General features: G+C 35.3%; 1 protein-coding gene across 1 annotated transcript in view; it reads left to right on the plus strand.

The window, feature by feature from the left end:
* Cnbd1 (cyclic nucleotide binding domain containing 1) overlaps positions 1-26,831 on the plus strand; it is a 416,492-nt gene that overhangs the window by 317,563 nt on the left and 72,098 nt on the right. The window contains exons 9-10 of the mRNA XM_051198441.1: positions 2,666-2,775; positions 5,861-6,017. Coding sequence (XP_051054398.1) covers positions 2,666-2,775; positions 5,861-6,017 — 267 coding nt within the window. The remainder of the gene's footprint in view (positions 1-2,665; positions 2,776-5,860; positions 6,018-26,831) is intronic.

Below are 26,831 nucleotides of genomic sequence, written 5' to 3' on the forward strand. Positions count from 1 at the left end.
TTTGTATTCTTTACCTTACCTGATATCCCTAATGAGTTTTGGAATCTTAGTCCATCTTTTTCGAACTTATATAATCGCATTGTAGGAAAAAGTTTTATTTCACTATTCTTTATAGATATTGTGTTTTTTCTCTTGTATCATTCTTTTAGGAATTTAAGTAAGATGTGGAAAATAAATAATAGGGTATTTTTGATATTTCCACTCTGAATAGAAAAAAAATTCTTCCCCAATGTTTGTTGTTATCTGTAAATAGACATTTTAATCAAGTTGACAAATTGCTTTCTATACCAATTTGCTGAGTTTTGTCTTATAAGTAATTATTGAGTTTTTAGTCTTTGTTTTATTATTTTGTGGCATTAGAGATGGAATACAAGTTTTTTCACAGACTAGATATTTTACAAGGCAACTGCACAGCTATAGATATTGAATTAAGTATTTTATGAACTGATTGATCCAACTTTGTACCTTTTCAATCTGATGATACGATACATTATGTTACTTTTGAACATTGAACTTATGCAGCATATCTTGGATAAATCCCGTTGATTTTGGTTTTGGTATGTAACTCTTCCACATATTGTTTGCCTTATTTATTTATTTTCCAGTTCTAGGTTTTAAACACTAGATCCATCTCTATAATCAACAACTATTCTACCACTGACTTACATTCATAGTTCATGATGCAGGATTTTATTTACTAATATTTTATTGAATATTTATAAATGTTATCATGTTTTGGTCACAATAATTTAAGCAGGGGCATCAGCAAAAGAAACTTTCAGTAGTAAATCTGAAATGAAAGTTATTCAAAGTAGGGTGGTTGGAGAGGAGCTGGTGATAATTAATTAGATTAATATGACCATAAGATAAATCTTATATAGTAGATATGGTAGTAAATGCCCATAATCTCACTGTGTGTGAGGCAAGAATGATTATGACCAAGACCAGCATAGACCAGAATATGACCAAGACCAGCATAGTAAATTTCAGGCTAACCAAGTCTACATAAAAAGATCAGAGTTGTTAAAATAAAAAGCTGCCTTAGAAGAGGTTATTATGGGAAAAAATAAGAGCTCATTCAGCAAATTGAAACAAGAATTTAAGAATAGTTGAAGAGTTGCAGTCTAGTCTAGTTGGAAACATGGGTAGGAAGCAACAATACGAGATGAAAAGAAAGAAAGCAATTAAATAAAAATTTTAAAAGCTGAAAATTCACTTCAAAAGGAAATTAAAAATTATCAAAATTAGAAATAAACAATAAAGGTGGACTGTTCTAATTAACTAATAGTCTCAACCTTTTGAGAACATTTACATCTTATTACAGTCCTTATACAACACACTTTATATAATTGGACACTTTAAATATAACATTTTGTATCCTTGAACTATTAGAGGCACATACTTATAGTTTTGAACTTATACTGACTTTTGCTTATGGTTCTTTTTATCCTTCAGTGCTTTTTAAAGTAAGATTCTGGTTGCAGTTGAAATATTTAGAAAGGCTGAAGTTCAATATTCACAATAATAATAACAAATTTACACTGTGGCATACATAGCTAAGTGAATTTCATATATTTCCTAAAGAAAGCATCAATCACAGGGGATATTAAATTTCATGTTACAAAGCAATTCTGAAAGTTGAAATGGAAAAGGAAAAACAAACATGAAATTCTATACATATTAGATCCTCAAAAACGAGAGTAACAAGAGCAACAGTATTGCACAGAGTAGTGTATTAGAACTTTGAATACGAGTCCCCCCCCAAATACAATAAATACATAAAATAAAAATACAGAACTATGAATAGAGAAACCTTTGAAGAAGGAACTTTGAAGAAACCTCTAGGTTTTAAAACCACTTACACTCACTCTGCCTCCCCATTCCCAACTTGCTCATTGAGGAACATACAAGGACCATGTAGAGAATTCCCAGCAGTTCAAAACCCAGAGCTCAGTAACATAATTTGTATAAAACACATAGGAGCCAGGCACGTAGGATTTCTGATAGGCCAGAATACCCTGAATGCCCTTGCTTGTAACTGCTATTATCCTTAGAAAGCTGTTTGTTCCAGCTAGAGAGTCAATAGTTAACTTTTTGTGAAACTCACTACTCAAGTCTCTGAAAACTTTAAATAGACACATTAGAAATAATTTTTAAAGATTTATTATTTAAGCATATGCATGTTTGCACACACTTTAGTGCAGATGCCCAAGGTGGCCAGATACATTGGCTATCTCTAGAAGTGGAGTTACAGGTGGTTGGCAGCTAACTGATATGAGTGGTGGGAACTAAACTCAGACCTCTGGAAGAAGTAGTGCACTCTCTTAATTGCTGAGCCATCTCTCCAGCACCTAGAAGTATTTTTAACACAGCATTTTGTGTAGATGGGTGCTTGTCAAGACTCCCCTTCATCTCTTTTATTAGATAATAAAGCCTCTGATAAAGCCTCCTGAGTAATTATTTCTAGAGGGGTACACTTTATATAAACCAGGCATACTTTTAAGTTTGTGCTCTATGTATGTAGTGTCTGTAAAGTGACATCTATTCATAAAATGAACATAAAGAGTTATTGATTCAAGTAGGCTAATTTTTTCTTGTCAGAATACACAAAGAATTTTTTTTTGTGTAGCATAACTATAAATAATTGCATCTCTCTCATTTTCAGTGTTAGTGGAAAGTGGAAGTGTCATTTCATTTGTGGGTTTTATTAATTCTGGATATTGTAACATTTATAGAAATGTTGTTGGACTCGTGAGACTACGATTAAACAAGGTGGTAAGTTTCAACTTATTTGTTATTTTAATAATTAACTACTCCAATGAATAAAGGATGCTGGGAAGACTTTTTCATGCATATTGAGCATCATTTTGTTTTATTTAATAAAATAGCAGCTGAATAATTTTAGGAATTTATATTTGGTTTATTTTTGTGTAATGAGATGTAAGACTTAGGAATAAAACATATGGAGTAAGACAAGTCGACTTAAAAATTTCAAAATAACCAATAACTACAATATAAGATAATTCTCTCCATTGTCAGGGCATTGGTGTTTAAAACCAAAGCAAGGTGCTACCACAATAGAACAGAAGGATTAGATGAACTTTATCACACAATTCACCTTTTCTCTAATTATTTACTCAGTGAGAAAAGAAAATCTGTCTACCTAAAAAAAGATTCACATTTATCCTCACAGTCCCTGAATTAGTAGCAATATAGATGTCCATTAGTGATTGAATGGTGTTATTGAACCAATGATAAGTTTAAGTTGTATGAATCTTGACACAGGTGCTGTGAGAACATCCAAACCTAAAGAATACAATGTACTCATTTCACTTTTTTTAACCAGGAAAAAAAAGTGTCATATAATAGAAAGAATGAGTGATTATTTATCTGACAGTATTTAATAGGGTTTAATTACATTTGTAAATTGGCTTATGCTATGACTCATTATTCATACTCAGGGTGAAGATTTACCATTTACAGAAATGGTAAATATTTGAATGGTTATGACTTTGACATCACCACACATACTAAAGATTTTTCCTCCTTGTCCTAGTGCCTGTGAAATGCCTACCCTTGGGGAAAACTTTTTCCATTGCTTATTGTTACCTGATCATCATTATGTCACCCAGAAAGAATGTCAATGTTCTCTTTAGAACCATCTGTACTGAAACTGCAGTAAAGTCTTCTCCACATGGCCCCAGATGTGAAATAAATTACTAGATTATTGAATTAAAATCACTAAGAAAACATGTAAGAGTTAGAATATAAACATGACTCGCTTATAGTGTGTGCAAGGACCTGAGATCAATCCCCAGTAACACACTTATGAGCAAACATGGATAGACAATAAAAGATCAAAGACAAGAAACAATTCCTATCTCAGTTAACACCATCACTTATAGCCACTACAGTGTTTCAATAGTAACCATGTCTCCCAACTAAGGCTAAGGTTTACAATGATTTGTAGTTCACAAAATATGGTAAAGTTACACTCTTATCACAATGAAGTATTCTAGGGCTTTTGATGAATTCAACTATGTTACCATTTCTTTGACATCTTAATGTATTCAAAAATGAAATTTAGGATAGGGAAGTGGATCAGCTGGTAAAGGTGCTTGTCACTGAGTCTGACAAACTTAGTTTGATTTCTGGCTCACGTAGTGAAAAATGATAACTGAATCCTGTAAGTTGTCCTCAATCCTCTACATGCATATTATCATCATCACCATTAACTCACACATATCCTGAATAAATAAACATTAAAAGTATGTGATAGATATGTAACTAAATAATGTTGTCAGCTATTTTGCATATCATATACAGGTATTTATGGTATAGAAATGAATACTTTTTTTTGGAATGGATTTTCACTTACTGATACAAATTTAAGTAGATTTTGTGATAAATATATTTCTCCTGTTGTTTAGGTATTGTGTTTGCATAGCTCATTTAAAAATGTAATGTAATGTAGTATAGATTATAGATAGTTATCTATAATAGTCAAAAGTTATACTTAAGTTAGGTTTTCCAGATATACAGCAATATATGTCAAATGGATAGGAATTCTTCAAACCTTTCAAAGACCTACAGAATATGGCATTAAAAATGATTTAGGGTTTTTCTTAACAGTACGGCACAACTGCTCCTGGCAACACCACCAGTGTCAGAAAGGAAGATGGGCATCGAAGACTCATTATGAAATTTACTTCCAATATGAAAAGACTAGCCATTGGGCAAGAAACAGCTCTTGTCTGGACTGTTTGACTTTATGCTGTATAAACTGGACATGCAGGATCCATAGAAAAGTGATTGCTGATACAAGATGGACATTGCTACAGGGTTTCTGCTTCATGGAAGAGTTGCCAGACATTCTACAGGACACAGAGAAAAGTGACTGACAAACTGCTAATACAGGTGGACAGTTTAAAGTTTCCTGCACTGCTGAGGAGTTTGCCAGACACACCATGGCCTATAGGGTGAAGATGGAACATTACAGAAGAACTTTGGGTGATTGGCCAGGCGAGTTGTCTCTGTCATTTCTAGAGTTATATATTATCCTTCTGTGGTCTTTGAAAGAGTTAAAGACAACTAGTTACATTTATAGTTTTCCTTAGTTAGGATTGAAGATTAGTTACATATAAGACTTTAGACTCACAAAGATAGGATAGATGATGAAATATTTTCTTTAAATTGTGCTAAATGGTAATGGATTAAATATCGTTAACAATAGTTCTTATTAGATAAATGTTTTGTTATATATTTTACTATGTTAAAGTTAAAACCCTTTTTATTCAGACAAAAAAGAGGAGAATGGGAGATGTCATTCTATAGATATGTTTCTCTTATTGGTTAATGAATAAAGCCCTGTTGGCCAATAGGAAAGCAAGATAAGCAGGACTAGGAGACAAAGAGGATTCTAGGAGATGTAGTAGATGAGTCAAGATGTAGAGACTTAGATAAAAGAGGTCTGGATCCTCTCTCTGGTAAGCTAAGACCACATGAAAAAACTTAGATTAATAGAAAAGGGTTAATATTTAAGACAGACCTAGCAATAAGAAATGCTAGTAACAGGCCAATAGCTTTATATCTAATACAGTGTCTCTGTGTGTTATTTGGGGCTAATGTGGCTCTGGGACCCAGCTGATGGGAAATCTGATCATAACAGGTGCTCTTGACTGCATTGCTGCTTTAATATATAAAAGGAATAAAATAAAATGAATAAGATAAAATGTTAATGTTTTCTCAGATTTCAATAAATGTGATTGCTAATACAATTTAGCAGGATGGTTTAAGAATAGCTGATTTTCTGACAATTAGAATAATTTTCTTAAAGCTCTATTGTTCATATCTTTTTCAGAAAAAAGTTAAAAAACTTGTTTATATGGGTAAACTTAAAGAGAAGGAGTCATTTGGTGAGATCAGTATTCTTCTTCAAGATCCTTTCTCATGTACAATTATTACCGGAGGAGAAGTTGAGATGATGATTATCGAAGATAAGGATATACTTGGTAAATGCAAAAATGTTGTTTTCCTGTGGTACCTCCTATCCAAATGGATTTTAAAACAGGGCAAGGGTTTTTAATGGATAAATCAGGATATACAAGTGAATGTGGATATGTGAGTAACAGAGGTAAGAGATACACAAGATAGATGATAGACAGACAGACAGGCAGATAGATAAGATGGTAGATAGATAGATAGATAGATAGATGCTTTCTTATATTATTCTGGCTTTTTTGTTACTATCAGGTAATATTAGGCATCTTTTAAAAGAGTGATTTGAAATTACTAGTCTCTTGATAATTTACAAGGTACTGTTAAATGTAGCAATCCTAATTTAACATGAATGTTTTATGTTCACATTTAAGGTCTTCTTTAAGATTTTTGAATCAGATCAAATATGTGCAATGGTAAATGTGCAAAAAAACTCAACACACACACACACACACACACACACACACACACACACACACACATATGCATGCATACCCAAACACACATAAGCATGCACCCATACATAGATACATGCATGTTCATGCATACCCACATGTAAAAACACATGCATGCACATACAAACATACACATTGATCTCTATTTTACAATATTTAAGTTTTATACTGAAAGGGAAGCTGTTGAGAGAACTTATTTTTGTCTTAGTTTGAGACCAAAGGTCAGAAAAGTGAATGTGTTTGTATATGTGTGTACCTGTACATGTGGAGGGAAAATTTAATAGGTTCAGGAGTTGAATGTTTGAGAATCTGTTGTCTTAATGAATGAAAATAATATGTTCCAGATTAACAAGTGAGATAGAAATAAGTGATACAGAAGGAGAGAATTCACCCTTCATCTGTCTTTGCTCATATATTGGGTAATTGAATGTTACCTGTTAACACTTCTGACTGTGAATCTTTACTTCTCAGTCTTCTAATTCAGGTACTAATCACTTTTAGAGATATCCTTATACACATAATTGGAAATACTTTTCACCATATATCTGTGAATTCCTTAGCCCAGTCAAATTGACACATAAATTAATCAGCAAACAAAATAATGTCTTTCTTTCAAACATGTATTAGAATCTTCTTTCCCATCTGGCAGCCCCATATTTAAATAAATAGCATAGTAAGGATTATATTGTTGTTGTGCATCCTATTCCTCTCCTGAACATTATTTTATAGTTCATTTATTTTAAGACTGATTCCCAAGGCTACTGTCATGCTATTTTCTTGATACATTAGTCCCTAGGGAGAACTATGATTAGAAATTATATTTTATTCCAGAATATATTTATATTTCTACATTCTAAGTATTTTATGTTGTATTTCAAGAGAGTAAATTTTAAAACACAAAATTGTTTATTGAGAGGAACATCTTTACCCATGAAAAATGAACTTTAATTTGATCTTTCTGTATACGTATGTTTATGCATGGAAGCAGATGGGTGTATGGTGTTGGGGAGGGAACCGAGGGCATTTGCATAGAGGGCAATTACTGAGACACTGTTTATTCAAAATTTGTTTTCTTAAAATTATTTTTTTAAAACAATTTGGTATTTGACTGTATTATACACATACATAACACATTGTGAATACTCTTACCTTATACCAATTCACATCCTCTTCCAATCCCTGTCAACATCCCAGTAATAATACAAGACTCTTCCATATTTCTATATTTTATTTTATGAACTGTTGTGTTTAACCACTATCATCTTCATGGCTGTGGCTTTGGAACTGTCAATTGGAGACTGGTGAACTGACCAATAGGTGACTTTTTGTCGTTTAATCAATATCCAGTAGTTCTCAAGGTAGTGGTAGGGTTCTTTAAACCACTCCCTTGCCCATGACTGACTATTTTTAGGTACAATTTAGTGCAGAACCAGTCAGGAAATATACGTTGTTTTGAGATCATAAATATAATGGCTGTGTCTTTACCAGAAAATAATTTCACCATATTTTGCCTCCTGCTTTCTTTTTGTCCTGTCTTCCAAAATGTTCTCTGAGCCTTGGAGAGAGAAGTAGTAAAATGCACTATTAATAAGTAAGCATAAAACAATCAGTTATTTATTTTGATGTTGTTATTGCATCGTTAAAATTTTTTATAAACCGTCATTTATACTTTGGTATAAATAAAGGCAAATTTCTGTCAAAACATTATTGTTCATGTTACAACCACATGGTAAAGAATAATATAGACAATATTTAGAAGAACAATGAATGACTGAAAGCCCAAGACTTGAACTATTTTCCATGAGAATGTAGGACCAAGTAAATTTACTTTATCAAATGATATGCATCAAATATTATTAAACATGCATGCATTTACTTTTAGAATTTGATCAACTATCATGCTTATTTTTCCTCTATTTTTACTTATTGAAATAAATTATTTTAATGTAATATATTCTGATTATTGTTTTCATGCCCTGAACTCCTCTAAGATCCTCCCTACCTTCCCTTCCACACACACACACACACACACACACACACACACACACACACACACACACACACGGGAATTTTCTACTGTATTAGGTTTCCTTATGGTCCTCACTTTCAGCTGTCCCTGCACATATACCCTCATTTGTCCACTCTTTCCTCCTACTTCCCTTTTGACCATTCTCTTTCTGTCCCATCTTTATCCATCCACAGTTACCTATTTTCCCCCTCCTAAGAAGGTCCATTTTCCCCCAGTCCCTTACTCTCTACCCTTTGTGGTTATATGCATTGTTGCTTACTTACCACTTACTTAAGAGCTAAAATCCTCATATGAGTGAATACATTTCATGTTTCTTTGGTATCTGGGTACCTAACTCAGGATTAACTCCATAACTTACTGGAAACTTTCATGGTTTCATTTTTCCCGCAGTGGCTGAGTAATATTCCCTTGTGTAAATGTTCCACAGTTTTAAATCTATTAATCTATTATTTAACTATTAGACTGTTTCAAATTTCTGGGTATTGTGAGTAGTGCAACAACTAACATGGCTGAGTAAGTATTTGTGTAGTCAGATGAAATGTTTTTTTGGGTAAAACCTGAGCATGGTATAGCTGGATTTGGAGGGAGATAAATTTTCATGATTCTGAAGAGTGGCCACATTGATTTTTATAGTAGCTATACATGTTTGCACTTACACCAGCATTGGAGGAGTGTTCTTTTTGCCAGCATGAGCTGTCATTTGCTTTATTGATTTCAGCCATTTTGACAGGTATGAGATGAAATCCTAAAATAGTTTTGCATTTCCTGAAGACTAAGGATGTTAAACATTTTTTAAAGTGCTTCTCACCCATTAGTGTTTTCATTTTTGAGAACATTCTGTTAGATCTTTACCCCAGTTTTAAAAATTGGCTTGTTTTCTTTCTGCTCATGCTTTGTGTTCTTTACATATTTTGGATGTATATGTGGTAAAAAATATTTTCCATTCTGTAGGCTGCTGCATGGTTTGAGTGATGGTGTCCTTTGTAGTGCAGAAGCTTCTCAGTTCCATGAGGTCCAATTTATAAATTCTTCATCTTAGTGCCTGTGTTTATGATATTCCTATGCTGGTAACTTCAAGGCTATTCCCCATATTCTGTTCTATCAGATTCAGTATATCTAGCCTGATGTTGAGGTCATTGCTATTTTTGGATTTTGGTTTTTGCAGGCTGATCAGTGTGGATCTATTTGTTCCACATGCAGCCATCCATTTTGAACAACACCATTTGTTGAAGATGTGGGGTTGGTGAATATCTTTCCCATTCTGTCGGCTATCATTTTTTTCTTTTTGACTGTTTCCTTTGCCTTACAGAAGCTTCTCAGTTTCAAGAGGTCCTATTTATTAATTGTTCATCTCAGTGTCAGTGCTACTGGTATTATATACAGGAAGTACTCTCTTGTACCAATTTGTTCAAGAGTACCGCCCACTGTCTCTTCTAAGAGGTTCAGTTTATGTTGAGATCTTTGATACATTTGGACTTTAGTTTTGTGCATGGTGATAGATATGGATCAGTCTGCAGTTCTACACGCCATATCCAGTTATGCAAGCACCATTTGTTGAAGATGCTTTTTTTTCCATTGTAAAAATTTAGCTTCTTTGTCAAAAATCAGGTGTTTATAGGTGTGTGGGTTAATATCAGGGTTTTCAATTCAATTCCATTGGTCTTCCTGTCTATTTTGTGACAATACCAACCTGTTTTCAGGACTATAGCATTATAATAATAGAGATTGAAGTCAGGGATGGTGATGCCCCTGGAAGTTCCTTTATTGTACAGGGTTTCTTTGGCTATCTTGGGTCTTATTTTTTTCCATATAAAGTTGATGATTGTTCTTTCAAAGTCTGTGAAGAATTGTGCTAGGATTTTGATGGGGCTTGCATTGAATCTATAGATTACTTTTGGCAAGAATACCATTTTCACTATGTTGGTCCTACTTATCCAAGAACATGCGAGATCTTTCCATTTTCTGGTATCTTCTTTAATTCCTTTCCTTAAAGACTCAAATTCTTATTATATAGATTGTTCTCTTGTTTGGTTAGTGTTACCCCAAGATATTTTATGTTGTTTATGGCTATTGTAAAATGTGATGTTTCTCTGATTTCTTTCTTTGCCCCTTCATTTTCTGTATATATTAGGCTTACTGATCTTTTTTGAGTTAATCTTGTATCATGCTACTTTAATTAAGGTGTATGAGTTGACTGGTAGAGTTTTCTGGGTCACTTACATAAACTATTATATCATCTGCATATAGTGAAAGTTTGACTTCTTTCCAATTTGTATCACATTTATCTCCTTTTTATGTCTTGTTGCTCTAGCAACAAGTATATTTCAAGTATAATATTAAAGAGATATGTAGAGAATGGTCATCCTTGTCTTGTTATTGATTTTAGAGGAATTACATTGAGTTTCTCTCCATTTAGTTTGATAATGGCTGATGGCTTGCTATATATTGTTTTTATTATGTTTAGTTATGTCTCTGTTATCCTAGATGTCTCTAAGACCTTTATCATGAATGTTGGATTTTGTTGAAGGCATTTTTAGCATCTAGTGAGATAATCATGTGGTTTTTCTTTTTCAGTTTGTTTATATGGTGGATTACATCACTGGATTTTCTTATGTTGAACCATTCCTGCATCTCTGGGAAGAACCCTACTAATCATGGTGGATGATGTTTCTGATGTGTTCTTGAATTTGATTTGCCAGTATTTTATTATCTTTTCATCAATGCTCTTAAAAGATATTGGTCTGTAGTTCTCTTTCTTAGTAGTGTCTTTGTGTTGTCAGGGTAATTGTCGCCCCATAATAGTATTTGCCATTGACCCTTCACTTTGAGGAATATTGGTATTAGCTGCTCCCTGAATTTCTGGTAGAATTCTGCACTGAAACCATATGGCCCTGGGCTTTTTTTTGTTAGCAAAATTTAATGATTGCTTCAAGTATATTAGGGGTTATAGGTCTATTTAAATTGATTACTTGGTCTTGACTTAAATTTGTAAGTGATATTTATCCTGAAAACTGTCCATTTCCATCAAATTTCCAAGGTATGACCTGAAGAGTCTCTGTATTTCCTCTGTGTCTATTGTTATGTCTCCCTTTTCATTTCTACTTTTGTTAATTTGCATGTTCTCTCTCTGTCTTTTGGTTAGGTTGAATAAAATTTTGTCTATCTTGTTTATTTTCTCAAAGAACCAACTCTTTGTTACATTGATTCTTTGTATTGTTTTCCTGGTGGTACCTACTCCTCATGGGTGAGTTTGCTTCTTTTTGTTCTAGAGCTTTCAATTGGTCTGTTCATTCTCTAAATTGAAATTCTCCAATTTCTTCATGTGGGCACTTAGGACAATGAACTTTCCTCTGAACACTGCTTTCAAAGTGTTCCATAAGTTTGGGTATTTTGTATCTTCATTCTCATTGGATTCTAGGAAGTTTTTAATTTCTTTATTTCTTCCTTGAGCCAGGAATAATGCAATTGCACATTGTTCAATTTTCTTGAGTTTGTATGTTTTCTGTAATTTTTGTTGTTGTTAAATTCTAACTTTAAAGCATGGTGATCTGATAAGATACAGGGGTTATTCCAATTGTTTTGTACCTATTGAGGTTTACTTTGTTGCTGAGTATGTGGTCTATTTTAGAGAGAGTTTAATGTGGACTGAGAAGAAGGTATATTCATTTGTGTTTGGATGAAATGTTCTATAAATGTCTGTTAAAAACAATTGGGTCATAACTTCTGTTTGTTCCTTTGTTTCTTTGTTAAGTTTCTGTCTGGTGTACCTGTCTAGTGTTGAGAGTAGGGTGTTGAAATCCCCCCATATAAGTGTAAGGTTTTATATGAGATTTGAGTTTTAGTAAACTTTCTTTTATAAATGCGGTGCCTTTGTATTTGGGACATAGACGTTCAGAGTTGAGACTGCATCTTGATGGATTTCTCTTGTGATGGATAAGAAATGACCTTATTCATCTCTTTGAGTGATTTTAGTTTAAAGACTAATTTGTTAACTATAAGTATTGCTACTTGTGCTTGTTTCTTGGGTCCATTTAATGGGAATGTCATTTCCTAACCCTTAACTCAGAGGAAATGTCTGTCTTTGAAGTTGAGGTGTATTTCTTGTATGCAGCAGGAGGATGGATTCTGTCTTCATATCCATTCTTTTAGCCTGTGTCTTTTTATAGGTTAGTTAAGACCATTAATATTGATGGATGTATATTAATGACCATTGATTGTTAATTATTGCTTGTTTTGTTTTGGATTTGTTGTTAGTGTGGTATTTTGTGTGGATTTCCCCCCTCCCCCCTTTTTTTGGCTCCTAGTAAATTGGGATTATCTATTCCCTATGGTTTTATGGGTGTAGTTAATTTCCCTGCCTTGGAATTTTCCTTCCAGATGTTTTTGTAGGGCTGGAATAGTTCATCTGTATAGTTTGAATATGGTTTTATCATGGAACATCTTGGTTTCTCTATCAATAGTCATTGAAACCTTTGTTGGGTATAGTAGTCTCAGCTGGCATCTGTGATCTCTTATTGTTGGCAGAATATCTATCCAGGACTTTCTGGCCTTCAGAGTTTCCATGGAGAATCAGGTGTAATTTTGATAGGTTTGCACTTATATGTTACTTGGCTTTTTTCCTTTGCTGTTCTTTATATTCTTCCTCTATTTTGTATGTTTGGTATTTTCATTATTATGTGTTGAGAGGACTTTCTTCTGTTGTCCACTCTAATTCTTGCTCTGTAAGCTTGCTGTACTGTTATTGGCATGTCTTTCTTTAGGTTTGGAATGTTTTTGCATATGCTTTGTTGAATATATTTTCTGCACCTTTGAACTGGGTTTATTCACCTTCTGTACCTATTATACTTTGTGGGAAGCCATAGCCCCATGATGGTGCCTGGCTGGATATTAGGTAGTATGAGCTTAGCTATAAACAAGCCTTATTTGGAAGTGCTTGATGGATCTGGTGCACTTTTTCCTTCTGTGGCCTATCCAGGTGGCATGAGCTGATTGGGCAATGAGTGCACATTTAAGGGCTTGCTGGGTCTGGGGAAGGCAGACGCTGATGTACAAGGTTCCTGAATAAACTGTTCGAAGAATCGTGGTCGTGTTTCCTTGCTGGCCGAGGTAGACAAGATGATTCTTAGGTTTGGCTTTTTCACAGCGTCCCATATTTCCTGGATATTTTGTGGCAGGGATTTGTTGGACCCTCAGACTGATTTTTGTTTGTTTGTTTTGTCTCTATTTCAGCTTTCAAACCTTGCACTGCTTGAATTGTTTTTGTTTGTTTGTTTGTTTGTTTGTTTTTTGGTTTGTCTTTTCCTTCATTTCTTTAAGGGATTTTTTCATTACCTCTTCCAGTGTCTCTATCATCATCATAAAGTTGTTTTTAGGATCATTCTCTTCTGTGTCATCTGTGTTTGGATCTTGCTGATGTCTAGTCCCTAGACTCTGGTGGCTTTATATTGATCTTTCTGTTGTTGCCTGACCATGGTTCTCTTCCCAATGGTTCTCCTACTCCAGTGAGTGATTGTGGGACTCCTCCCATGGTTGGAGGCTGAACCAAAATTCTGGCAGTCTCGGACAAGCTGCTCTGTTAGGGCGGGCTACCCTGAAGGAAGTTCTCAGTACTCAGTCCTTAGGATGCTCCAAGCAGGGCATCAGAAGGCCTGCCAGAAATAGGCCCACACTTACCCCCTCCCATGTTTGGAGGTGGAATCAGAATGCTGGCATCCTCCATGTGGGCTGGACCTCTAGGGTTGGCTCCTCTACAGGCAGTCCTCAGTGGTCAGGATGCTCTGAGCAGGGCACAAGAAGCGTAACTGTGGTATCTTACAATGAACTGGGCAATATTACTTAAGTTTTCATTGTGTGGAACTATTTGAGGAGTATTAGAATTACTTATTCCCAGTAAGTCTTATAGAATTCTGACCTATTTTCATCTGTCACTGTGATTTTATTGGTTGGGGAGCTTTTAATTGCTGCTTCTCTTGCACTTTCTCTAGTTTTTGTGTGTTATAGATCTGTTTAAAATGTTTATTTACTCTTGATTCAGCTTTGGTAGGTGATACTTAAAGAAAGTTACCTCCTGCTCCCTTTTTTATTTTCCAATTTGATGGATTCTCTGGATTTCCTTGGTGTCTGTTGCTATGTCCTTCCTTTGCCATGGCCTGCCACAGTTGGATTCAGGTCCTAGGATGGGGAAGGGGCATCGTTTCTAAAAAATGATTTACTTTCTGATCATCAGATGAATTCCACACAAGTGGCTAGCCCTGAGTAGTTCCAGCCATCTTTATTTATACATCAAAACCAGGCATGTTTTCCACACTAGTGTCAACCTCTGGCAAAACAAATATGTCAAATTCATTTTTCCACAAATTATATATCAAACCATCTTTAAACAAAGACAACATTTATAATTTTGCTAGTTCAGTCAAATATCATGCTAGGTGATCCTGTGTTTATAAAACTAAAAGGTGATTGATAGAGGCACACATTTTTAAGAACAAAAATCTCATTGAAACATATTTACAGAAATAGGGGTGATTTGCCTCTGATCCTGTCATCAGTGAATCAGGACATCTCCCAGCATCTGAAGTGACAGCTGGCATCCCCAGACAAGAAATTTGAGAAACATCAGCTCCCAAAGAATTTTAGGGAAAATGTTTGGAGTTTCCAGGAATGATCATATCTGACTCATGCATGATTGACAAAATGACACAAAAGCTGCCAAGAGAAGCAATATTACAAGAGATGAGAGCATGCACTCTGCAAGATCCCAGCAGTATTCTGTTCTGTGCTGTCCTGAAGTCCACTGCTCCTTGTGGCGTGAGACTTTCCCCAGAGGTTTTTGTTTCATCTGGAGATAACCTGATGGACAAGGACACATATACTGGTCTGAAACTAGGTGCATGGCTACCAACACTTTTTAACAACTATAATTTTGTTTATTTGGATTTTCTCTCTCTGTCTTTTAGTTAATTTAGCTAAAGATTTGTCAATCTTACTGGTTTTTTAAAAAGACTCCTTCCTCTCTAGTTTTCATTGATTCTTTGCATTTCTTTTTGTTTGCTTTCCTTTTGATTATTTCTGGCTATTAGGTTCTCATGATTGTTAAGTTATTAATATGAAATCTGTCTATTTATATCAGCACTAAGTGCTTAGAACCATTTCATTGTGCCATAAACATTTGGATATATTGTGTTTCCAATTTCATACAATTATAAAACTTTTAAAATTCCTATATGGATACATAATTTATTCAATAGTGAGTTGTTCAGATTTCATGAGTTTGTAGACTTTCTATTGTTTCTGTTGTTGATAATGTCCAGCTTTAGTCCATTTTGGTTAGATAGAATAGAGGCTATTTAATTTTTTGTATCTCTGGTTGTATGTCTGATTATAGGGTCAGTTTTGAAGAAAGTTCCATGAGATGCTGAGAAGAAGGTAACATTTATTTGTTTGGGTAAATGATTTTGTAAATATCTGTGATATTCATTTGGTTTATGTTAGACAGCTCCAGCATTTCTCTATTTAGTTTTTAATGGGTGATCTGTCTATTGCCACAGATATGATGGTGTGCGGCTCAATATGTGATTTAAGCTGTGGTATTTCTTTCTTTAAAAATATTATTTAATATATTTTTTCTTATTTTACATATCAATACCAGTTCCCTCTCCCTCACATCCTCCTGTGCCCCCCCACCAACACCCCAATCTCATCCACCATCCATATCCCAGGGAGGAAGAGGCCTTCCATGAGGGATAATCAAAATCTGTCAAGTCATTTGGGGTAGAGACCCTATGTCTCTAGGCTCAGAGAGTATCCTCTATAAGGAATGGGCTCCAGAAGTCTGTTTGTTCACTAGGAATACATCCTAGTTCCACTGACAGAAGTCCCATAGACTGCCCAGGCCTTCTAACTCAGACCCATGTTCAGGGTGTCTGGATCGGTCCTATGCTGGTTTCTCAGCCATCAGTCTGGAGTCCATGAGCTCCCCCTTGTTCAGATTAGCTGTTTCTGTGGGATTTTCCAGACTGTTCTTGACCCCTGTGCTCATCACTTCTCCATCTCTGCAACTGGAATCCAGGAGTTCAGCTCAGTATTTAGCTGTGGGTATCTGCTTCTGCTTCCATTAGCTACTTACTGAATGAAAGCTCTAGGATGGCATATGAGGTAGTCATCAATCTCATTATCAGGGAAGAATATTTAAGGTGGCCTCTCCACTATTGCTTAGATTGTTGTGGTCATCCTTGCAGATCTCTGGACATTTCCTTAATGCCAGATTTCTCTATAACCTAGATTGTTAGTTTGGGTCATCTTTGTAGGTATCTGAACATATCCTTAATACCAGATTTCCCCTTAAATCTATAATGGGTCCCTCTTATGGTATCTCTTTTCTTGCTCTCTATTCTTCTCCCATCTCAATCTTCTTGCTTCCTCATGTTCTCATCTCTCTCCCCTCCTTCTGCACTTCTCTTTCTCTTAATTCCTTCTTTCCTACCTCCATGCTCCCAATTTGATCAGGAGATCTTGTACCTTTCCCCTTCTCCAGGAATCATGAGGTCTCTCTTATAGTCCTCCTTGTTTAGTAGCTTTTCTGGTATTGTGGATTGTAGGCTGGTAATCCTTTGCTCTATGCCTAAAATCCATATATGAGTGAGTACATACCATATTTATCTTTTTATGACTGGGTTACCTCACTCAGGATGGTTTCTTCCAGTTCTATCCATTTGCCTGCAAATTCCAAGATTCTATTGTTTTCGTTTGTTTGTTTGCTTGGTTTTGTTTTGTTTTTTGGTTTTTTTTTGTTTGTTTTCTCACTGAGTAGTACTCCATTGTGTAAATGTACCACATTTTCTTTATCAATTCTTCAGTTGAGGTGCATCTAGGTTGCTTCCAGATTCTGGCTATTACAAATCATGGTGCTATGAGCATAGTTGAACAGGTGTCCTTGTTGCATGAATGTGCAGCTTTTGGGTATAGAACTAAGAGTGGAATTGCTGGATATTGTGGTAGACTGATTCCCATTTTCCTGAGGAACTGCCATACTGATTTCCAAAGTGGCTGTATGTGTTTGTATTCCCATCAACAGTGGAGGAGTGTTCCCCTTTCTCTACATCCTCACCAGGATAAATTGTCTTTTTTTTTGACAGAAATAAGATGGTATCTCAGAGTTGTTTTGATTTACATTTCCCTGGTGGCTAAGGATGTTGAGTACTTTCTTAAGTGTCTTTCAGTCAATTTAGACTCCTCCATTGAGAACTCCCTAGTTAGTTCTGCACCCCACTTTTTAATTGGATTTTTTGGTGTTTTCATTACTAGCTTCTGGAGTTCTTTGTATATTTTGGAGATCAGACCCCTGTCAGATATGGGTAGCTGAATATCCTTTCCCATTCTGTGGGCTGTTGTTTTATATTGTTGACTGTTTCCTTTGCCTTACAGAAGCTTCTCAGTTTTAGGAGATCCCATTTATTAATTTTTGATCTCAGTGTTTGTGCTACTGGTCTTATGTTCAGGAAGTGATATCCTTTATCAATTCCACTCAAGGTTACTTTGCCCTTGGACTTTGTGCAGTCCTCAGGTGAAGAGGTTCCAAGAATTGGGGGGGGGCGTGGAGGAGGCCCTGCACTCACCTCTACCAATGAGTTCAGGGGTTCCAAGGCTCCAGTGTTGGCAGATGCTGGTTTGCCACCAGGTCTTTGGCGGATTTGGTGGGTGGGCATCAAGCCTTATTCTAATATGTCTGCATTTATTTATTATTTTTTCTTTTCCCATATCAACTTTTAATATATTTCTTTGTTCCTCATTTTTAGAGTTTGTTAGGGTTTTCTTTAGTGAATCTATTTTGACTTTCATGTCTTGAAGTGTTTTCTTCATTATTCATTACAATATTGGCTTTATTTATTTATTTATTTTTATTTATTTTATATAACCAAGTCCATTTAAATGAAAACAAGCATTTATAGACTTTTATATTCATAGATGTCATTAATATTCCTCTTAAAGTTCTCTAGTGTGTTCATAATAGCTATTTTGAAGTGCTTTATTGTGCTTCAGCTGTATTTAATTTCTAAGGATGTCTGGTAGTAGGATTTCTGGGCTCTAGTAGAAACACATTGTCCTTGATTATGTTGATTGTGTTTTTTGCTGGCATCTGGCTTTTGTATGACTTTAATTATAGTTACTGGTAGCTGATTTTGTCTTTGTTGGGTTGGTGTTCTGGCCCTTGTTTTCCCTTACTCTCACTGTACTTAGGAGAATGGCATGGCTTTGGCATGGCTGCTAGAGAATGTGTCTGAGATCCAGCCAGCCGTGACTTCTGTGGGTCCTGGGTAGATCTAGTTTCTGTGTATAAGACGTTGACACTACATAATGGGGATGGACTAGAATGGTGGGGCTAAGGGATTCCATAAGAGAGAAGGAATCTAGGAAAAGCCCTGGGAATAGCAACAGAGAAGGACAAACCACTGCAGGTTTTCTTCTACAAAGTTGCAATTAAGACTGATTATGTGGCCATTAGCCTCTCACAGGTTTCTATGGAATCTCTATATGTGGGATTTGCTGACTGAGCAAAGGGATGAGGTCATGGAGTAAGTCTGTAGAACAAGATCTATTTGGAAAGGAGGTAGAGACAAAGGGAAGGATATAGTAGGTGGTCTGCTACAAAGATGGGGATAAGGTTACAGACTAGAATTATGGGAATTGAAGGATAGGTAGGAAAATGAAGAACATACATTTGATTCCATGGCTAGAATGGCCAGTGAGTTCCCAAGAAGTGCATGACCTTTTGTTATTCTTAACAGCCAGAACATTCATGTATTCACAGAACAGTTACTGCAAAGAGATTAGCTGGTTAAAGTTAACACATCATTTGTCTATGTGCCAAGCCTAAATTGTTAAGAGCCTAGGTTAATTAATTTAATGAACTAAAACAACAACAGTACTAAGTCCCTCTGGTTAAAATGTATGAATTTAACAGGCACAGGTTTTTAAACCAGTTAATAGTACCAGATATAAATTCCCTTCTGTGCAGTGGGACTCAAATCCAGAGAGAGATTGGTTAGCTACATGTGTAACAGACGTGCCAGTGTTATACTAGTGAACCTTTAGTATGTTCATGTTTTTCTTGCTTTATAGCAGATCAACATAACTTTAGAAGCTTATGAACAGTACTCAAGGTTGGTAGATCAGTTCTAGAAAGCAAAAGTAGATTGTCTTCTTAGGTTTCACAAACCTGAGGTAAAATACTGATCATATAGAATGCTTTCACATCAACTCCTAGAGAAGTGTCAGATGCTAGAAAAAAGTCCATGTTTTGTTTTGAAGTTGTCAGATTGGGACATCCAAAGCTACTTGAGTGTGTTCTATCCAATTACCCTCCATCTTAAATATGAAGAATCCTCTCCACTTAATTTCACTTGCATTGAGCTTTTCTGTCTTTCTCCTCTCAACCAACCAAAGAGCAATATCTTTCATAGGCCTTTGAGAGTATATGTTAAAACATGGAAGTCATTATAGAAATCCTCTCCCTTATTCTATACTTTTTTTTGTACTTTTAATGTGTGCAGGAGTCTCTGAGATTTGATTCTTTACAATTAATTTTTTTAAATTTATTTTATATAACAAAGTCCAATTAAATGAAAACAAACATTTATACACAATATTTGGGAATTTGGGCGTTGTTCTTTCCAAACTACTTCCTGCTGGTAAGGGGCGCTGTCATGGGGGATTCCAAGAAGATTCAGAAATCCTGGCTCTAGTCTAGTCTATAAGGCTGCTTTGTCCATCTGTTTTGAATGTAGGATCACCTTGTACTCTGTTTCAGGTGGTCTGGCGTGATCAAACCACATTGGTCTGGAAGGAATCCACATCTTTTCATTTTCTGTGGAAACACTGCAAAACCTTCTCAAGTTCCAGCTCAGCCTTTCACAATTAATTTTAAATAAGTATATTATGAGACACACTGCTTGTAGCTATTAAGCCAAGTATTTCACACTACCTTTAGAGTACACATGCTGATCCAAGCATTATTTTACATGCTTTCAGCAAAAGATAAGTTCACCTAATAACCTTACTTTATAAAAAAAAGAAAGTGGAACATAGAAAAAAAAAAAACAGTATCAGTGTCCTTTCTCCTGTTATTTTGAGGGAAACATCAGTAGTTGATTTGTGTTACTAATATGGAGAACCATAGTTTTATCAAGAAGAGAACATTCAAAAGACTCTTATAAAATTTCTGTTTTGGTTAAATGACTAGAGAAACCCATTTAAGGAAGTAAGATTTTGTTATAGATTGAATGATGTAAGAAAACAACCTATTGGTATACATTTTATCTAGAAGATGGGTATAGCAAAGATAAATCTATAAAAACAGATATAGCAGGCACTTAGTTTAAACAGGAGATATGACATTTGGTATTTTATATATGGCTAGATGACCTTGCTAATTTTGTCTTTAAACAATAACAAAATGTTACTGATCATCTCATTTTATCATGGGCATGAAGAAAGATCTTATGTGATGTTTGTAGCCTGTGTAAATTATTAGTAAGAATATTACGTTACCTGGTTCTTTATCCCTTTCTCAGTGAATTTTGTCTATCATAATTATCAAAGACTGGAGCTAGACTTACTCTCCCCTCCCCCAGATATGCACCTCTGGAGCCCATATGAAAAGGCAGTACTTTAATAACAGTTCAATTGACAATTCTCAAAAGTTTTATTAATCCCTTGTATCACTGTAGATATTTTCCCTGTAATTATAAGTGTTTTAACTGGATTTTTACTAAGCTGTACCCAGTAACAGTTTCTATCCTTCATATACACTCAATGAGGAATCAGTTTTTCTCCCTGTGAAACATTATGATTTATGCTTTAAACAGTCCCTTAGCAAAGTGAATAAAGAACTGGCAACTTGGGTCTGTATCCTCCTACTGGTTATTGAGTGACCTTTTTTTTTTTCCTTTCTGTGGTTGAAAAAGCTAAAATCTATGTTTATATTATATTTCATAGTCACCTATATAATTATCTCAGCTGGTATACTTTATTTTGTCAAGTAAAAGCAAATAATTGCAAACTGTCTTTTGAGGTGAAAAACATGCTATTTTGGTAGATTAACTTTATGGTTGACAAGTTTTCTCAGTCATTAACTAGAGTCGTTTTATGCCTGATCGATTTGAATATAAGGTTTGTTAAATGCACAATTCTTGGCTGACATACTCTACCTAGGCATTTCCAGCATACTCTGTCTTTTGTCTACTATAGTTCCAAATAAGGTTTTTTAATAAACAATATTATTTATTAATTTTTCTACATGAGTCACTTTCTTTTTATTTGTTTATTTTTCTTATTTTACATATCAATCCAAGTTTCTTCTCCCTCTCTCCTTATCTCCCTCCTTCTCTTCCACCATCCCATACCACCGACCATCCCACCCCCCATACTCCACATGTAGGGTGATGACTTCCAGGAGAGGGCATCTAAATCTGTCAAGTTATTTGGAGTGGGGACTAGGGCCGCTATCCTGCAACTAGGCTAAGGGAGTATCCCTCCATGGGGAATGTGCTCCCAAAGTCCTTTTGTGCACCAGGGATACATACTAGTTCCACTGTCAGAGATCCCTTAGACTGCCCAGGCCTTCTAACTGAGACCCATGTTCAGGTGGTCTGAGTAGGTCCAATGCTGAATTCCCAGCTATCAGTCTGGGGCCCATTAGCTCCTCCTTGTTCAGGTCAGCTGTTTCTGTAGCTTGGTCTTGTCCTCCCTCTCTGCATCTGGATTCCAGTTTGGCTCAGTGTTTAGCTGTGGGTGTCTGCTTCTGTTTCCATCAGCTACTAGATGAAGACTCTATGATGTTGGATAAGTTAGGCATCAATCTCATTATCTGGGAAGGGCATTTATGGTAAGCTTTCTACTGTTGCTCAAATTGTTAGTTGAGGTGAGTTTTGTAGGTCTCTAGACATCTCTAGAATCAGTTTTCTCTTCATACCAAAAATGGCTCCCTCTTTTATGTTCTCTCTCTCTTTCTCTCTCTCTCTGCCTCTCTTTCTGCTATCATTTATTCCTCCTCTGACTCAATCTTCCTAGTCACATGTACTCTCTCCTCCCTTTCTCTTTTTCCTAGTTCCCTCTCTAATCAATAACCCCCCACTCCCAATATGCTCAGGAGATCTTGTCCCTTTCTTCTTCTGTGAGGTACCTAATATGAATCTCTGAGAAACCTCGTTGTATCCTGGTTTCTTGGTGGTGTGAATTATAGGCTGGTAATCCTTTGCTCTTTGTCTAAAATCCATATATGAGTGAGTACATACTATATTCCTCTTTTTGTGACTGGGTTACCACACTCAGGATGGTTTCTTCAAGTGGCATCCATTTGTCTGTGAATTTCAAGACTGTTTTTTTCCACAGAGTAGTATTCCATTGTGTAAATGTGCCACATCTTCTTTTTCCATTCTTCAGTTGAGGGGCATCTAGGTTGCTTCCAGGTTCTTTCTATTACAAATAATGCTGCTATGAAAATAGTTGAGCGCATGTCTTTGTTGCATGGATGGGGATCATTTGGGTATATACATAAGAGTGGGATTGCCGGGTCCTGTGGTATACTAATTCCCATTTTCCTGAGGAACCACCATATTGATATCCAAAATGGCTGTTCAAGTTTGCACTCCCAGCAGCAGTGGAGGAGTGTTCCCCTTTCTTCATATCCTCTCCAGCATAAGTCGTCATTGGTGTTCCTAATTTTAGCCATGCTGGCAGGAAAAAGATGGTATCTCAGAGTTGTTTTGATTTGCATTTGCCTGATAGCTAAGAGGCACTTTCTTGTTTTTCAGACTTTTTGATTTCCTCTATTGAGAATTCTCTATTCAGTCTGTACCCCATTTTTTAATAGGATTATTTGGTGTTTTGGTGACTAGTTTTTTGAGTTCTTTGTATATTTTGTAGATCAGCCCTCTGTCAGATGTAGGATTGGTGAAGATCTTTTCCCAGTCTGTGGGCTGCCGTTTGGTCTTGTACACTGTGTCCTTTGCTTTACTGAAGCTTCTCAGTTTGAGGAGGTCCCATCTATTAATTGTCAATCTCAGTGTCTGTGCTACTGGAGTTATGCTCAGGAAGTTGTCTCCCTTACCAATTTGTTCAAGGGTACCTCCCACTTTTACTTCTATGAGGTTTATTGTGGCTGGATTTATGTTGAGGTCTTTGATCCATTTGGACTTGAGTTTTGTGTATGGCAATAGTCATGGATCTATCTGTATTCTTCTACACACTATCATCCAGTTGTGCCAGCACCATGTGTTGAAGATGCTTTCCTCCTCCAATTGTATATTTTTAGCTGTTTTGTCAAAATTCAGGTGTTCATAGGCCTGTGGGTTAATATCAGGATTTTCAATTCCATTCTATTGCTCTTCTTGTCTATTTTTGTGCCAATACCAGGCTGTTTTCAGGTCTATAGTTCTAAAGTAGAACTTGAAGTTGGAGATGGTAATGCTTCCTGAAGTTCCTTTATTGTACAGTGTTGTTTTGACTAACTTGGGTCTTGTTTTTCCATATAAAGTTAATTATTATCCTTTCAATATCAGTGAAGAATTATGCTGGGATTTTAGTGGGGATTGCATTGAATCTGTAGATTGCTTTTGGCAAGATTGTCATTTTTACTAGGTTTATCCTACCTATCCAAGAGCATGGGGGATCTTTCCATTTTCTGGTATCTTCTTTAATATCTTTCTTTAAAGGCACAAAGTTCTTGCTATGTAAGTCTTTCACTTGTTTGGTAAGTATTACCCCAAGATACTTTATGTTGTTTGTGGCTATTTGTAAAGGGTGATGTTTCTATGATTTTTTTTCTCAGCCCCTTTGTCATCTGTATATAGTAGGCCACTGATTTTTTGAGTTGATCTTATATCCTGCTAGTTTGCTGAAGGTGTTTATCAGCTATATGAGTTCTCTGGTAGAGTTTTTTGTGTCACTTATGTAAACTATCATATCATCTGCAACTAGTGACAGTTTGACTTGTCCCTTTCCAATTTGTATCCCCTTGTTCTCCTTTTGTTGTCTTATTATTTTAGCTAGAACTTCAAGTACAATACTGAAGAGATATGGAGAGAGAGGACAGCCTTGTCTTGTTCATGATTTTAGAGGGATCCACTTAAGCTTTTCTCCATTTAGTTTGATTTAGACTGTTGGTTTTCTTTATATTACTTTTATTATGTTTGGGTATGTTTCTGTTATCCCTGATCTGTCCAAGTCATTTATCATGAAATTTGAATTTTGACAAAGGCTTTTTCAGCATCTAGTGAAAGATGATTATGTGGTTTTTCTTTTTCAGTTTGTTTATATGGTGGATCACGTTGTTAAATTTCTGTGTGTTGAACCATCCCTGCATCCCAGGGATGAATGTTACTTGGTCATGGTGGATGACTTCTCTGATATATTCTTGGATTCTGTTTGTCAATGTTCATGAGGGAAAATGGTCTGTAGTTTTCTTCCTTAGTTGTGTCTTTGTGTGGCTTGGTTACCGAGGTAATTGTGGCCTCGTCAAATGTGTTTGGTAATGAACCTAATGAGTCATTTTCTTCTTTCTGCTTCTAAAGCTCTTTTTTTGCATATTGATGTGTAGGTATTTATTCATTTGGAGTTCAATGAGTTTTCTGATTATGTAGATGAATATTTTCCATACTGTTTTCAGTTATTATCTCTGACAATCACTGGATAAATGGGAAATTTGTTACAATATTGTTTGTGTATTTACTGTTCCCAAAGATATTTCAAAAATCAGAGATTATCTGTACTATTAATCACCATATCAAGTTCTTAAATACCAGAATTAAAAGATTACATTAAATTTTATAAGCACAGACAAAGTTAAAAACATTTAATACAGTAAAAATGTCTTGGTGAAACTAAAACTTTGTTTACAAATAAATACTTTCTTTATTCTTTACCTTTCTTGTATGGGTTCTTCAATTATTTATGTTCCCAAACTTCTATGTAATAAAGTTGTAAAGCCTTTCTTTTATTTTTTATGTTTTTGTTTGTTTGTTTGTTTTTGAAACAGGGTCACTCTTTGTAGCCCTGGCTGTTGTGAAGCTTATTATATAGATAGAGCAGATGGGCCTCAGACTAACAGAGAGTATAATGCCTCTGCCTTCAGAGTGCTAAAATTAAAAAAGCATGGACCACCATGCTCAGTTACATTCTTAATATTTTACATTAGTTCAATAGACAAGTGAAAACCTTTCTCTGGATTTGTGGATCTGGTTTATCTCTGTGAAACACAAATTTTTTAAATGGCATGCTAAGATCAAATATTCTAGGAATGTGTGTTTTCTAATTATCTAAACCCTCATGTTGATGCCTAAGGTCACAGGCCAATTACTCTTATTTTATTTCCTATAATATGACCTTTTTTTTTTTTCTTCTTTCCTTGCTTTTCCTTTCTCTCCTCCTTCGCTCATTGGCCCTTTTTCCTCCCCCCTTTCTTCCTTTTTCTTTCCTTGTCCCTATGTTCTTCATCCTCCATACATTATTTTTCCTTCTGTTTTGGGCAGGATTTGCTATGTAGTCTAAGCTGTCCTCAGATTTAGCAAGTCACCTACCCTGGCCTCAAAACCAATGCCACCTATTCCCAGTAATGTAAGAACTGGCAATACAGGTGTCAGCCACCACTCCTGACTAGGAGTTAGTTTCTTTAAGGAAATATGTAAAATTATTTCTTTTCATTTCCCTTCTCTACATTTTTCATGAAATTAGTAAATCATAATTATGTTTATTTTATTATTATGTTCTTTATTATAGCCCTGTTGCTGCTATAATGTACAACAACCTTGTCAAGTTCCTGGCTGAAGGGATTATTCCAGAAATAAAAGCAAATTTTAAATTTTTTTAAAATTAAAGTTTAAATTTTGTCTCATATTTTCCTTTCAGAATAAAATAAAGTTGGTAACTACATTTTTTTAAGATAATGACTCATATCTAGTAATTATTATACATACTCTGAATCATGGGGTATCGAATCAATGTAGTTAGGTAAAGCTACGAGCCACAATAGGTATTGTTCAACTACTTTACCTTAAGAAACTATTAACAACAGAGGTCTTGTTTTTTTCTTGTTTATGCAGATATAAAGCATTTTTGTATAATAATTCAAATGTAATTCCTAACTTTTGATGATTTTGATTTTTCAAACTTGTACTTATAATGCCTTAATCATAGATTTATTTTAGGCAAGGAATTTTAGATGACAGTCTATATAAAACTATGGGCAATGTTTCTTTGAAAATTTCTTTGTAAATGCTTTTTGCTTTCTAATTGTCATTAGTGAATATAAATAACAAAATATCAATTAATAAGAAATTACCAAGATATAAGCAGAA

The sequence above is a fragment of the Phodopus roborovskii genome, unplaced genomic scaffold (genome assembly GCF_943737965.1).
Source record: "Phodopus roborovskii unplaced genomic scaffold, PHOROB, whole genome shotgun sequence".
Taxonomy (NCBI): Eukaryota; Metazoa; Chordata; class Mammalia; order Rodentia; family Cricetidae; genus Phodopus; species Phodopus roborovskii.